Source organism: Saccostrea cucullata, unplaced genomic scaffold (genome assembly GCF_032062105.1).
Source record: "Saccostrea cucullata isolate Sc308-1 unplaced genomic scaffold, CSIRO_AGI_Scuc_v1 ctg156, whole genome shotgun sequence".
NCBI classification, from domain to species: Eukaryota; Metazoa; Mollusca; class Bivalvia; order Ostreida; family Ostreidae; genus Saccostrea; species Saccostrea cuccullata.
Window position 1 is genome coordinate 64,905 of NW_026930700.1, and position 14,248 is coordinate 79,152.

A 14,248-nucleotide genomic window follows, 5' to 3' on the forward strand; every position below is an offset into this window, starting at 1 on the left:
GCTAATGAATTACAATGGTCAAGGTTTCATTTTGGAGTTAAGTTATTTCTTAATTTTAAAGATTTCCCTGCACTAAAAGTTCATAGATAAATATACTAGGACTTTCATAAGTATATCTGTTGCTCTGTATTTTCAGCCACTGCTATCACTGCTTTGAGAATTACCTACATCTCGATTATCAACAATGTGTTACTTACCTCCCTTGGTAACTTTACTGTTGGAGGAATTGTACCATCACTGATTGATGGATGGAAAGGAGGGTTAGCGTTAAGGTTTGATGGACAGTCTTACATAGAAGATAATGACCAGAACAGTTGTCTCAGGAACCCAGAGCTCTGTCTGCGGTTTGGATTTTCATACAAATTCTCTCTAAAAGTGTCTGCTGTGATAGACAATTCCTACATCTTCTCCTCTGGTGGAGATTTGCCAGGCTACAGAGGGGTTTCTTTGTACTTAAGGAAAGGTCGCATGTACCTAACCCTTAGTACGGAGAATTTTGAATGGACTGTAGTGACAGTTTTTAGAAAAATCAATGCATATTTCGATTTTGAGTTTTCATGGGGACTCAGCTATGGTTTGGAATGCTTTATGGATGGAGTAAGTGTAGGAAGGACAAGGGCACCAGTCAAGAGGACAATTAAGGGAGCCAAATTACATGGATTCAGACTTGGCGGGCCAGTGCCTGGAGGAAAACGAGTGTCAGCTAAATGTGAAGTGGGAGGCACTACCTTAGTGAAGGCGGAGACCAGAATCATTACAGCTATTGGATTTGTCATTGGTAAGGCACTGAAAAAAATAATATTTATTTTACATAGAGAAATGCAGAATTATAAATGTTGTACATGAGTAGGAGAAAAAAAAGAAACCAACAAAATTAAGCATTCTGAGTGCAGTTTTTCAAGCTCTGATCATTTTATACCCAAAATATTTGAAGAAGTTGTGATGTGGTTGAATTGTTTTAATAAAAAGGCAAGTTTCAAATATCCTCAAGCTGAGGACATAATAAATTCAGATAGAAAAAAAATTGTAATGTTCTTCAATTTTAGAATTTGAATTGTACTTATCTGAGACCTGATATTTTAGACATTCCTGAGCTGACCAAGGCTCCAGAGCTTTCTGCATCCTTCAGTGAGAATAACACAGAAGCCGAATTTCACTGCAAGTTTGAACGCTTGCCCCGAGCAGATGTTGCATACAAAGTTCAGTTCTTCGTGGATAACCAGCAGGTTAAGGATGTAGGTCTGGTAGATGGGAAGGCTGAGGAGTACATCATGTCAGAATCTGAGTATGGTGAAGGGGGCTATGGAGTTAAGGTACATAAGTTCAATACAAATGGTCATATCTACAAAGTGAAATGAAATCCAGATGTAGTGATGAAATAAATTAGGATTTCTCTCAAGTTGCATTTGAAAGTATAATCTCTCTTATTTGAGAAAAATTTACTAAAGGACTTAAGTATCAGCAGATATTTATTTAAGAAATTTAAGTAATTGTAGAATTAATATCATAAAACTTGTATGTATTTTTGTTTCAGTCATATTGCATGGTGACACCTTGTTATGTATACAGTTGTGCAACTACAGAGGGACCTTCACGTAAAAGTAACATCATCACTGCTGAAGTCCAGGTAATCCTTGATTATTACATCGGGTTTCTATTTTTAATAAAAGCAAAATATCTACATGTGATTGTAATTCTTGTTTGATTGAATGGCTTGAAGAATTCTGGACAGGTAACTTTTAACTCCCCAAATTGTTAAATTTCTAAGTTGCTTTCTTTATTGCAGGTTATCACAAAGGATATAATGGTAGTAGAAGGAGGTTTGCCAGGTGATGTCAATATTCGACTGACTGTGCCACCTAGGTTACTGTGTCGACCTGCAGACAGGGCCAATAACTCCTGTTATGTCAGAATTAACTCTCAGTTCTCAGAGGTAGAACAACTCTGTCCAAACTCCAACAGACTAAATCAGGCTGTGATTGGGTACAGGTAGGATTACAAATACATTGTTATGATTACAAATGATCATCTTATCTCATAATGGAACCTTTTAATAAAGATACGTTTTTAGATAAAAGCAGTAATGTATATTTCTTTATGTCAATTTTAGATTAATTTACTCTTTTCTTTTTCTTATTGACAATGATTTAATATATTTTACTTTGTCTATATCATTACTGACAATGGTTGTTTTCAGTGTCTCCAATGAAATGGCCACTCCATTCTGTGGTAACATGATCACAATGAGGAACTGGGAGAGGATGACCATTATCCCAGTGTTTGCTTCCATTGACCTTCTCTATGACAAAGACAAAACCAGGAGTCTATCTATCGTGTCCGATGTCTTCTGCCAGGGCAGTGTCAATCACACCACGAATACCAGCCTCGTCACAGTAAGGAGAAGCATTTAATATAGTAAAGGAAAGAATCTTAATAAATTCATTCTCTATTTTAACTGCAGAATATGTATTACAGAAGAATTCAAATTTTGGAAGAGAAAAATATCACACTCTTCAGCTTATTTCCATATTTTGCCTTGTTTGAAAATAAATGTTTGGATTTCTCTGCTTAGGTGAAGGTGAAGGATGGAGATAAGAGTGCTGTGTGTAAATCTATCAATGATCCTCACATGACCTCTTTTGATAAATGGTAAATTTACTCACCTAAAAATAACCCTTATGCAACTTCATTTGATAAATATATCTTGAGCATTTATCACTGATGCCCATGAATGTTTGGTACTTGTAAATTCATAATTGAATTGTCATTTCAGGCATTACAATAATTTCTTGGAAGGAGAGTTCATTCTGTACAGACACAAAACCCTTCCATATGAAGTAAGTCCTTTTATGGCATGGTTACTGATTTGAAATAAGTCATGAAAAAGTAGAAAAGTTTACTTCTCTAAAATAGTCCTAATCTTCATTTGGTGCTGTGTACCTACCATTACAGTTATAGTTGTATTTAGACAAACTAATCTCTGTATATTTGATAATGTTTTTTAAAAAATGTGTAAAGTTATTACAAGACAAAACAAATAGTAGTATACTGCATTATTCTACTTCCTAAGTTTATTGTTGAGGGAAATTTGTATTTCAGGTTCGTACCTTCTATCGTAAATGTAATCGGGGCCGTGCCACCTGTAATTGTGCGGTGGCTGTCAGATCAGGAGATGATGTCATAGTGATTGACAGATGTGGTCCTACTGTGACCACCACAGGGAAATACAAACCCATAAAGATAACACTGTATCTAAATGGTCAGCTGACAAAGGGGACCAAAGTCTTGTCCTACGGAGGAGGAAAGAAATATGAAGTAAGCAGTGTGTTCACATCAGATACCTAAGGCTAAGATTTTTAAATTTTTAAAATTGGTGTATTATGAAATGAGAGTATTTCTACAAATGTTTTGCTATTAATTCAGCAATTAGAGATTTTATATCTCCTATATTACTGCAGTTCAGGATATGGACTTAAGACTAAAATAAGTGAATAGTAAGACAATCTTGTGGAGGTCAATCTATTGAGCAGAGAAAATATTATCATTGATAGGCTTATTATGTATGATTTTGTTTTTTGTAGGTCCACCTTCCACACGGTGCCATTGTGGTGGTTGCCAATGGTAAAGGAAAGAGACCTCAGTTCATCAATGTCTGGCTCAAGGCTTCTCCTGCTGATTATCAACAGACAGAAGGTACACAGATTAACCTTAATTTATTCTTACTGTTTTGGTAAAATTACATGTAGCATGAAAGTGAAGAGGGAGTTATATATTATTTCAAACCTTGGTGAGAATTGAGGGGAGGATACATTTTGATAAAAACTGCTTTGTGAGTTATGCATCCAAATTTTTAACACAGTTGTCTTTACTATGCAGGACTTTGTGGTGTTTGGGATGATGACAAGAATAATGATAAACTTATGAGAGATGGAACTATGTACAGTCCAAAGAAAAAATCAAAACAAGCCACAGAATACTCTAAAAGCTGGAGGTAACTGCCTTTAAATAGTATAAATTGCTCAAGTGTTTTCATTGAAAATTTTGGCTGCACATTATATGATTTTGATGACTGGTTATTAAGAACTCAAAGAATAACTCTTTGATAAACAAAGGGAAGAAACCTTTGGACCTCTATATTAAACTCCCTTGGTTCTGTCTTAGGATTGACGAGGCGGTTGAGGACTCCCTGTACACAGGATTCTGTCCTGAAGACTTGGAGGCAGAGGCCCAGTTTAACTACTGCACCTGTAACACAAACACACAAAATGAATGTTCTGACCAAGCTATCATACAGAACTGTGCTCCAGCACTGAAAACAAAGAAAGGCAAAAAAAGAGGTAGGTTTTCATCTCTGTATCACTTGTTTGCTGTTTTGGTGGGAATAAAACTTGTGAAACATCTTATTCAATTCTTTATAAAGACATGCTTTTGGTCTATTGGTGGTTGGGGAGTGCACTTTTTTTTAACTTATAGGAGTTCATTTATATACTCCTTTCATATTTTTTGAAAAGGATAGAAGATTATTTTAATAACTGATTAAAAGAATTGATTTGAAGAAAAATTAGCCTTTGCATCAATTCAAATTTGTTATTTTTTGTGTGTAGGGAAAGATATCACAGCTGAGCTGATATCTAACAATGTTGTGGAGACCACCAAGTGTTTCCTTCAGGAGCCCCAGGTGTTGTTCCAGTATAATGCCACTCACATTGGGCCGGTAAGTATTTGTAGGATACATACATGTACAATGCACAGTTATATTCAATTCTATCTGACTTTTCGTGTATGTCATCTAAAATATTACATATGTAGCTAGAATTAAAGGCAATTGTCATTAACTTCCTTTATTTTATCGCAGGAATTGGGCTGGCCAACCCCCAATGGAATCACCCTGGAACAAGCCACCTCATACTGTAGAAATTATGTGACCCTGTCTGCCTCTGGTAATCTCTGTCAGAAGGTCAACAATGTAGAGCTGGATGTGGCTCTGGACAACTGCATAGAGGACATTCAGGTACAATCAATGTACAAAGTGCAGTCAATTTCATTTTACAGTTCTGTGAAAGAATATCAGATTTAAAGGTTTGATTTTGTCAAATTAAAATCACATAAAAATGTTTTTGTGGATGATTTAAAATAAAATTTCTCCTTTAGAGTTTTATTATTTATTTTAGTTTTCTAAACACTTGGCTTGGACTGCTATATTTTATTTTGGTGATCTTCTTTCAGCTGACTGATGAGCGAGACTGGGCTATTGAGACCCTACAGAACGTAAACCAGCAGTGTCAGATAGAGATTGTGTTTAACATCACTATCTGGGTCACCGTAGGAGGAGAATTACTACCCCCACAGGACGTGTTTGGAGCTATATGTCCAGCTGACTGTAGCGGAAATGGAAAATGCAATGAAGGTAAACTATGAATTGAAATATGTCCCACTCATACTTTGCCTTTGATCTCTGGATTGATTGTTAACTACTTGAAAAAAGAATTTGCAGGAAATGAATTTATTTACAAAATTTACTGAGCTCTAGTCATACAGTTCATTAACCTCAGTTAAATTCCAAGCGAAAAAAAAACAATGTTAGTTGTAAAATTATCAAATACATGTTAACATGCATCATTATGTACAGGTAATTTCTCTTCTTCAGCACAAAGCAGTATAAGCAATTCTCTTTGAATTAGCTTTATTCAATTCTTTAGTCACTGATGACAATGAAAAATTACAGAATACCTTATTTTGTTCTAGGAGTGTGTGAGTGTAACACTGGTTTTGTTGGAGATGACTGCTCCATTGCTGAGACTGACCCCCCGGAACTGGAGTCCATTCAGGGCGGTACTTTGATTGACATCAGTGTGGGCGTGGTCAAACATCTTGTAGTGTATGGGGCAGACTTTGTAGACGGAGACAAACTCACATGTCACTACTTCTTGCCTAATGTAAGCTATTAAAAGAAGGAAAAATGTTTTTAATTTAAAAAAAACTCAGATTTAGATTAAAGTTGAGAGTCGTATATACTAAAAAATACAATACAATGAATGTCCTTTGAATTTGACAGGGAACAGAAATGAAGCTTCTGGCAGTGTATGTAAATAAGGACAATATCCTGTGTCCTTGGGCTGGAGTCAGTGGTCCGTATGAACTAAGGGTCAGTAACAATGGGGTCAAGGTCAGTGGACGCTTACAACTGGTGGTGTACAACTCCCTGTGTGAGACCTGCACCCTGGCGAAGTGCAGCCCCAGGGTAAGTCTGCTGAAAAACTAAGCTCAGTTTTGAAAATACTGTGGAATAATTTCTGTTCATAGAAGACCAATATCCATAGTATTTCAGTAAAGCATCAGAATTCGTTACTACAGTTATATGTAATGATCCATTTGTAATATGTTGATTTTTTTTTTTACTAACAGCAAGATGTCTGTGTCATCAATGGAATTTGCTACCAAGATGGTTATGTCAATCCTAAAGATATCAAGCAGGTGTGCTACACTCAGAAGAATACAACCACATGGAGTGTTCTTACCAGTAAGTGAAACTTTTTATTGTAAGCATACGTACAATAATTTTGAGCTTCAGTATTAATATTTGAAATGCAAAGCATATGGCAAGGAGAGTCAGCTGTCCTGACTTTATTTTTGATTTGAATATCAGCTTTATCTTTTATACTGAATACTTGTCCTTTGGCAGTCCTGTCATATCAAGGATACATAATCTCAACTTTCAGTGCAAACAAATTTTTACACTAACAGAACAGATTATTACACAGTGACTGCCATTCTTTTAGTAAACTGATAAAAAGTCAAGAAACAGAGACTAGACGAACACAAATCTTTCATATGAAAACAATGCATTTTTGTATGAGTTTCAATTAATTCAATTAACAGTGTATGGATTTTACTTTTCAGAGACAGAAGTAACAGTAAGGAGGTATGGTTTCCTGAGACTTGTCGGTAACATCCTGTATACTCTAACAGTCAACATCCGCTTCACCCTCTTTGGTTCTCCTGGTTTTGTCACCGGTCCTACTGGTGCCAAGGCCCTCCTATTGAATGGCAATGACCAGTTTGTGGACATGGGTGACCAGACCACTCAGTGTATAGGAAACCTGGACACCTGTAAATTGGGACTTACTGTGAAATTCAACCTAAAGGTAATTAAGTTCTCCAAGAAAATGTACATCTTTTCCAATGGTGGAGATGAGCCAGGTTACTCTGGAATGGCCATGTGGTATGAGAGAAAGAGGCTGTACCTATCCATAAGTACTTCCTCTAAGATCTGGACGGTCAGTACAAAATTCACCACACTCAACAGATTCATGGCTATTCAGTTCTCCTGGAGCGTACAGCTAGGAATAAGGCTATACTTGGATGGTGTACTGGTCAGCAGAAAGGAGAAATATTACAAGAGGAGCGTGAAGAATCTGAATAAGAAGTTTTATGTTGGATGTTCCATAAAGAAGAAATACTTCTCCAACATTGTGATTGAGGGCTGGGATATTGCTGAAGCTGTCGGGGATGTGGTTAAGGAGTTAGACATCAAGATTGGTAAGAAACTAAATACAGGCAAAGTTTAAATATTATCAATTCCATTACTAAAATGTTGAAAAGTCCTAAAAGGCAGTTAACATTTTATACATGCATGCATGCTCAGACATACTTCAGTAATTTTCATAATATCAGATAAAAGATTCAAAAATAAAATGGTTTTCATTGTGAAAATATTTAAATATGTTTTTCATAACTATTTGCAGAACCTCCAGAATTCAAAGAAGCACCGTCTCTGGCTATATCTGTCAATAGAACTACTCAAGAAACAGAATTCCTGTGTAGGTTTAAACCACTAGAGCTTCCCAACCTCCAATATACAGTACAGTGGTACCTCAATGACAGACAGCTGATGGAGGAGGTGCTGGATAACAGCACGGAAAGCACCATGAATGAAAGTTACATCACACAGCTGGTGTATGGAGACAAGGTAAATATTACACACAAGAGTCATGCCAAGTCTAATTTATGATTTTTGCCAACTAGTGTTCATTTTACTTTTTTAAAATATTCCTGCAATATATTGATATTTAGAGAGGTTTGACATTTTCTTTCAGATAAAATGTAGTGTGTCTGCCTGTGAACAAGGGAACTGTGATAACACAAGAGGCCCATGGAGAGACAGTGCCATACTGACAGCCCAAGTCAAGGTAATAAAGAACAAAAACTTGGAAATTTATAAATATACAGTAATTGACTTTTCAAAAAAAAAAAGGACAGATTCATTGCATGCCTGGGAAGTTTTCTTGACAAGAGAATTTTTGGATTGAAAGTTATATTTTGAAAATAAATCATCAGACGAACATATTTATGCATGTAAAAATCTTACCAAAACAGTTGTTTTATAAGATTAAAATGGTTTTCATTTATTCTAAAGAAATTACAGTTAAAATACAATGTAAATATTTGGAAAAAATTTCCTGCAAATTACCTCTATGAAAATACGTGTGCATATATTTTTAAGTTTTAAATGAAAGTTGCAACTGTTTAGTATCATAAAACAAAATAGATATACAAGAGAATTTTTTGTGGTTAATTTGAAATCATATTTTATACAGTTGAGTGATACAAAGATAACAACATATGAAGGAGCTTCTCCCACAAACATCAAAGTTACCCTCACTGTACCTCCCAGGCTGTTCTGTGAGAAAGATGACAGGGAGAAATACTGTGAAATAGGTGTCTCCACTGACCTTGTTAAAGGTAGGTTCACTCGTCTTTCTTCTCTAAAAAATTTACCATGAAGTCACCAGCATGTACAGATGCCAAATGAATTGATGGTCATGGAGGTCAAATTTGTAAAACAGGCATCTTTGATACATTTGTAGAAGTTCAATTGCTTATTTGGATAACATATGTCTGAAATCAGTAAATGGTTTTTGATTTAATTGATAAATACATGGATTTCTAATAGAGGTTATTTATTACTTATCCTTTGAAGACTAATTTTGAGACAGGTAACCACCTGCTTTTGAAATATACACTGTATATATATAATGTAAATATATAAATTAAAAGGTATATTAATTTCATTTTAAAATCAAGCTTCTCAACTTTATGAACTTATTCTACAGAGAAAGAAACCAAATGTCCGAGTTCAGGAGAGGAGATCACACAGGTCGTATTTGGCGTGTACAAATCCAACACCTACACAAAAGCTTGCTCACATCTGATCACCATGGATACCTGGTACACTGGATTACTGCTTCCAGTCAAGGCCACGATAGACAGTCTCAAGGACAAAGACAAGAAAAGAGATGTCCGAGTGTATGTCACAATGGCAGTACAATCTGTTGAGTTCTTCAATCAGCAGATAAGCACTGTAGAGGTAATGTATTTTAAAAATTAGCAAAATAAACCAGCAACTGACTAAATTTATTTTTAAAAATCTTGAAAATTAAATCAAAAACTTCTTGCTTATTGACATCATTGGAAATTAGGTTTAGTTATAGCTTTAAAGTGCAGTTAAATAAAACACACCAAAATTTCTAATTTAAAAATATTGGAAGAAATGTCTTTTTAAAAGTTTATTCTCTTCCCTCCACACAGGTAACAGTTAAAGACAGAGACAAGACGTCAACCTGTTCCTCCATCAATGACCCACACATGACCACATTTGATGGAAGGTGAGGGGGAAAATAAAATGAAGCCACATTTTCTATTGTAATGAAAATTAAGAAAAAAAAAGTTAACTGATTTTAGGATATCTGCAAATGTAGATTCTGCTGATTTATTTTGTTTATTTTTTTATTATCAGGTATTACAACAATTTCTTAGAAGGAGAGTTCATACTATACAAACACAAAACTTTGCCATATGAGGTAATTTAAATACTTTATAAAAATAATTATACAAAATCATCTACATGTGTATTAAAGCTGTGGTATATAAGAAATATAACATACTAATATGCATATCATATGTCTTATCAGGCCAAATGAACACCCTATCTTCTCTAACTCAAAAGTTTGAATCAGTGATAAGTAAGCGTGCTATAATTTTTTGTTGTTTTTGTTAGGTGCGGGTATTCTATCGTAGCTGTAACGGTAAGGCCTCTTGTAACTGTGCCGTGGCCGTTCGTTCTGGGGACGATGTCATTGTCATTGACCGATGTGGACCATCTCTTGGCAAGTTCTCCAAGAAAAGGAGGATGAAACTCAAGATGTACCTCAATGGAGACCTGACCGAGGGCACTGAAGTCCTCAGAAAGTCAGGGGGAAAGAAATACTGGGTAAGTGTATCATTAATACTAGTAGTACTTTAAAATTAATTTGAAGGAAAAAAATTGGGACAAAAAAAGGGGAAAATGATTGGGTCGTGCACAATCTAATTATGAGATATTTTGGAATCATTATTTTTTTTAATGTAAATGAATTTTATAGATTGTCTTACCCACTGGAGCTACAGTTGTTGTGATGAATGGTAGAAAGAGGACCAGTCAGTTTATCAATGTGAAACTGAAGGCATCCTCGGCTGACTATGGCAACACAGAAGGTAGGACTAATGATAAATTGTGATTCTGTATATTCAATGTTTTATTTACAAGGTGATTTTATATGGTGGTAATATGAAGAGTCAATAGAGTACCGGGTAAATAAATCTTATTCAGCATTTTGAAGACAAAATTCAGTGCTGGTTCATTCAAGCCTTAACTAATGTTATGAGTACCCAAGATGACTTAATTTGGAGACAGTTTTATATCAAGCCAGACATGGTATAATGTTGTTCGTGACAGGTCTGTGTGGTATCTTTGATGGTGACAAGACCAATGATTTGACAAAGAGAGATGGAACTTTGTATGGTGGAAGAAGCAAACAACCCACAGAATTCTCAAAGACATGGAGGTCAGAAATTTAGTTAGAAATGATCCTCTTTAAAGTCATCAAAAATAGAATTGTTTATTCCCATATTATTAAATTATATGAAAAAAAGGCTCTAACTTGTACTTTGAGTTTTTGATGTCTGTCTGCAGAGTGTCGAGGGAGGAGAGTCTGTACCGGGGTTACTGTCCTAGGGGTGACACGAGGATAGTGGAGGACACGTACTGTGACTGTATGGAGGGCCAAGACCCTGTCTGTCAGGCAGGGCTGGACATCATGGCGTGTGAAGAAATAGAGAAACGGAAAAACAAATACAAGAACAAAAAAGGTATGGACCAGAGCATGTGTTTGAGCAGTTAAGGATGTGGACTTCTTGAGTCTGGAGTCACATTGGTCACAATGCTTTGTTTATTGAGCATTTAAAGAGAGCTTATAGAAACCAAAACTTCCTTTTGTTTATTTACACAAGGAATCTTCACACTGAAGACAGTAAAGCCAGTTCATCTTTAGAAATATCTTGCATAAAAAAAATTGTGATGTTGAAGAGAGAATTAAGCATACTCCAATATTAAATCTTATTTTACATTGATACAGGCGTGAAGAATTTGACCCAAAAGCTCATAAGAGAAGCACAGTCCCCTCCTACTCGATGTGTGTCCACACAGCCACCAGAGGTGTTTGAATATGATCCAAAGTATATACAGAAGGTAAATAATGTAACCAAATTTTATCTTTTTCAGTTGAAATTTCAGCAGTTATATTGCAATCAGTGCAATAAATTTTCAGAGAATGGTCATTTCAGAGTTAAAAAAACTAATCTCAGTTGCAAATTGGTTTGAAAGCATTTCACATCACTGAAGTTTAGGTTTACAAATTTTCAAAATGGGTCATTTTATTAACAGGAATTGACCTGGCCAACACCAAATGGTATCACAAAAGACAGGGCTATATCGATTTGTCAAGGCTTTATTGAGTCCAAAGAGTCAGGCAGAAAGTGTCTGGGTGTACCGGGGATGGACTTTGAACCGATTCTTGAGGGCTGTCTGGAAGATATTCAGGTAAAATAAGAGAACTATTGTAAAAAGTTTTAATATTTCTTATGTCAGGTTCACATGAAAAAGCTCATTATATTTGTGTATGCAACTGTGCATATCATCACAATGTACTCAGAAAACTTGGATCCGAAGTAATTTAACCTTGGAGATTTTTGTGACAGCAACATCAATGTGATTCTGATTTTTGTGAAAAATTGTTTTTACAGGAACCATATACATGTAAATGTACTCACATGTAGTTTATAAGAAGATTTTAATACACTTTTTTCAAATCAGAGGACAGATTCATTTGCCTTTGTTACAAAGTAATGGGGGTATTTTGAGTCTGTTTAGTAAAATGACTAGTCCTGTCACTGACACAGTTGTGAATTCTTCTCCATTAACAGCTGACAGATGACCTGAGCTGGGCCAACGAGAGTTTAGACAATCTACAGGAGCAGTGTCTGGTCATCATAGAAGTAGACATTACTCTCTGGGTCACCATAGAGGGAGGTGTAGTGGCCCCACCCCCTACAATAACCGGGGCCATTTGTCCCAACAGCTGTAATGACAATGGAAACTGTGTAGATGGTGAGAGATTTTTAAAAATTCTTGGATCTCGTTATCTTTCTGCTCAAAGTTCTGTCATAAGAAGTGACAGTCATTTTCTGCAACTTAGTATGCAACAAAAATCAGTCATCATTTACAGACCTTACTTTTGGTATCTGTAGTATCAAATTATGTTATTGGCTTTCAACTTTATTGAACACTATTATCCAAAAATACTCCCAACAAAATCATTGGGAAGGGGGGGGGGCATACTGTTGAGCATTTTACACCCACACAAGAAACTGTATTCAGTACAAATGTATTTATTGCTTTCCAATGAAATCTTTTGCAACTCTATTCAATCAAATGTAATGTTTTAAAGGTGTCTGCCAGTGTGATCATCCATGGATCGGAGGTGATTGTTCAGTTAACATCAATAAACCACCAGAGCTGGACGTTGTTGGGGAAGGAAAGCCATGTGATCTGAATCGTTATGATTGCAATTCTGTGAACTTATTTGGAGATGACTTTGCTGAAGTGGAGAATCTCACATGTCATTACAGAAATTTAGCTGTAAGAATTCCCATGAACTTTACCAGAGAATCCCTGAAATATATTCCTTTATATGAAAAAAAAAATGTCATATTTAAAGTAAATTATACTAAAAGTTGTTGAATATTTATATCCTCTATAAACTAACTTTTTTTGCTGCAAATTTTATCATGTATGCATTATGTATTATGTTTAAATAGGAATTTTAGTTAATTTTGCAAGAGAAATAATGACAACTCTTCCAGATATTGCTCCGATTTTTACAACTTCAAATTTTTCCTGATTTCTCTTCTCTGTCAACTCAGTTCTAGTTTGACTTCCCTGTGATATTTGAGTTCAGCTAAAATTTGCCTGTTTAGAAATGGCTGATGGTTTTAAATATTCACAACACTGTGTTTTTAATTTATCTTAGCCAAACCTGACGGCAATATCTAGTGTAAAAACCAGTAAAGCTGAGTACGTGAATTCCGAGACGGTCGTATGTACGTTCCCTGGAGAAGGCCTGTACGAAGTAGCGGTCAGTAACAATGGAGAGATCACTAGTGAATACAAAGTCTACATCATCTACAACAGCTACTGTGATCGATGTACCCAGGCAGGATGTGCCAAGAGGGTAAGCCTATCAACAGATATTACTGAGTTTGTAGCAACTAAAGGTTTAGAAATAGTTATACATATTTAAATAAAAAAATAATAAAAGGTTTATTTTGTTAATCCAATATGTATTAAATAAGAGGGCTGTTTTATGGGTAATTTCAGCTGTTGATCAATTTGTATTTACAAATTAGAGCATTAATGGTGGAATACAAAGCATAAATCTATGAATCTTGATTAAATAAGTTGAGGAAGTTGTTAGACTGTTGTCCTTGTTTTTCTGTGACAGACTGATATTTGTGTGATTGCTGGGATGTGCTATGAGAATGGTTTTGTTAAACCTGATCAGAAGAATCTGGCCTGTCTTCCTGATTACAGCACAGACTCCTGGACAGCAATAAGAGGTAACTCAAATTACTTCAATATTAAGGAAGAGTGGGTATTGAACAATATATATAGATGCATTTACATGATGTCATAATAACTTGTGTACTGTACATGTAAGTTGCTAAACCTGGGTACTGCAGAATCATTGTTGTTTATGGAGAACCAGTGTTCATGAATTTTGGTGGTCACCCTTAACCATGAATTTACATCCCAATTAAGGAACAATATTTCAAAAACATATTTGTTGATTCCGTGAATCTTATAACAAAATAA

The 14,248-nt window shown here is 35.4% G+C and overlaps 1 protein-coding gene across 1 annotated transcript in view; it reads left to right on the forward strand.

The window, feature by feature from the left end:
* The window catches only part of LOC134229666 (uncharacterized), a 91,116-nt gene that overhangs the window by 44,634 nt on the left and 32,234 nt on the right, over positions 1-14,248 (forward strand). Inside the window, exons 70-103 of the mRNA XM_062711432.1 lie at positions 137-778; positions 1,084-1,313; positions 1,535-1,627; positions 1,787-1,989; positions 2,198-2,393; positions 2,573-2,649; positions 2,774-2,837; positions 3,100-3,315; positions 3,582-3,693; positions 3,877-3,991; positions 4,162-4,337; positions 4,605-4,714; positions 4,856-5,011; positions 5,227-5,407; positions 5,746-5,936; positions 6,056-6,241; positions 6,406-6,520; positions 6,901-7,539; positions 7,746-7,969; positions 8,097-8,189; positions 8,598-8,742; positions 9,114-9,367; positions 9,589-9,665; positions 9,797-9,860; positions 10,058-10,270; positions 10,422-10,533; positions 10,775-10,883; positions 11,012-11,187; positions 11,454-11,566; positions 11,762-11,917; positions 12,301-12,484; positions 12,825-13,015; positions 13,407-13,607; positions 13,878-13,992. Of these exons, the coding sequence (XP_062567416.1) occupies positions 137-778; positions 1,084-1,313; positions 1,535-1,627; positions 1,787-1,989; positions 2,198-2,393; positions 2,573-2,649; positions 2,774-2,837; positions 3,100-3,315; positions 3,582-3,693; positions 3,877-3,991; positions 4,162-4,337; positions 4,605-4,714; positions 4,856-5,011; positions 5,227-5,407; positions 5,746-5,936; positions 6,056-6,241; positions 6,406-6,520; positions 6,901-7,539; positions 7,746-7,969; positions 8,097-8,189; positions 8,598-8,742; positions 9,114-9,367; positions 9,589-9,665; positions 9,797-9,860; positions 10,058-10,270; positions 10,422-10,533; positions 10,775-10,883; positions 11,012-11,187; positions 11,454-11,566; positions 11,762-11,917; positions 12,301-12,484; positions 12,825-13,015; positions 13,407-13,607; positions 13,878-13,992 (6,129 nt within the window). The remainder of the gene's footprint in view (positions 1-136; positions 779-1,083; positions 1,314-1,534; positions 1,628-1,786; positions 1,990-2,197; positions 2,394-2,572; positions 2,650-2,773; positions 2,838-3,099; positions 3,316-3,581; positions 3,694-3,876; positions 3,992-4,161; positions 4,338-4,604; positions 4,715-4,855; positions 5,012-5,226; positions 5,408-5,745; positions 5,937-6,055; positions 6,242-6,405; positions 6,521-6,900; positions 7,540-7,745; positions 7,970-8,096; positions 8,190-8,597; positions 8,743-9,113; positions 9,368-9,588; positions 9,666-9,796; positions 9,861-10,057; positions 10,271-10,421; positions 10,534-10,774; positions 10,884-11,011; positions 11,188-11,453; positions 11,567-11,761; positions 11,918-12,300; positions 12,485-12,824; positions 13,016-13,406; positions 13,608-13,877; positions 13,993-14,248) is intronic.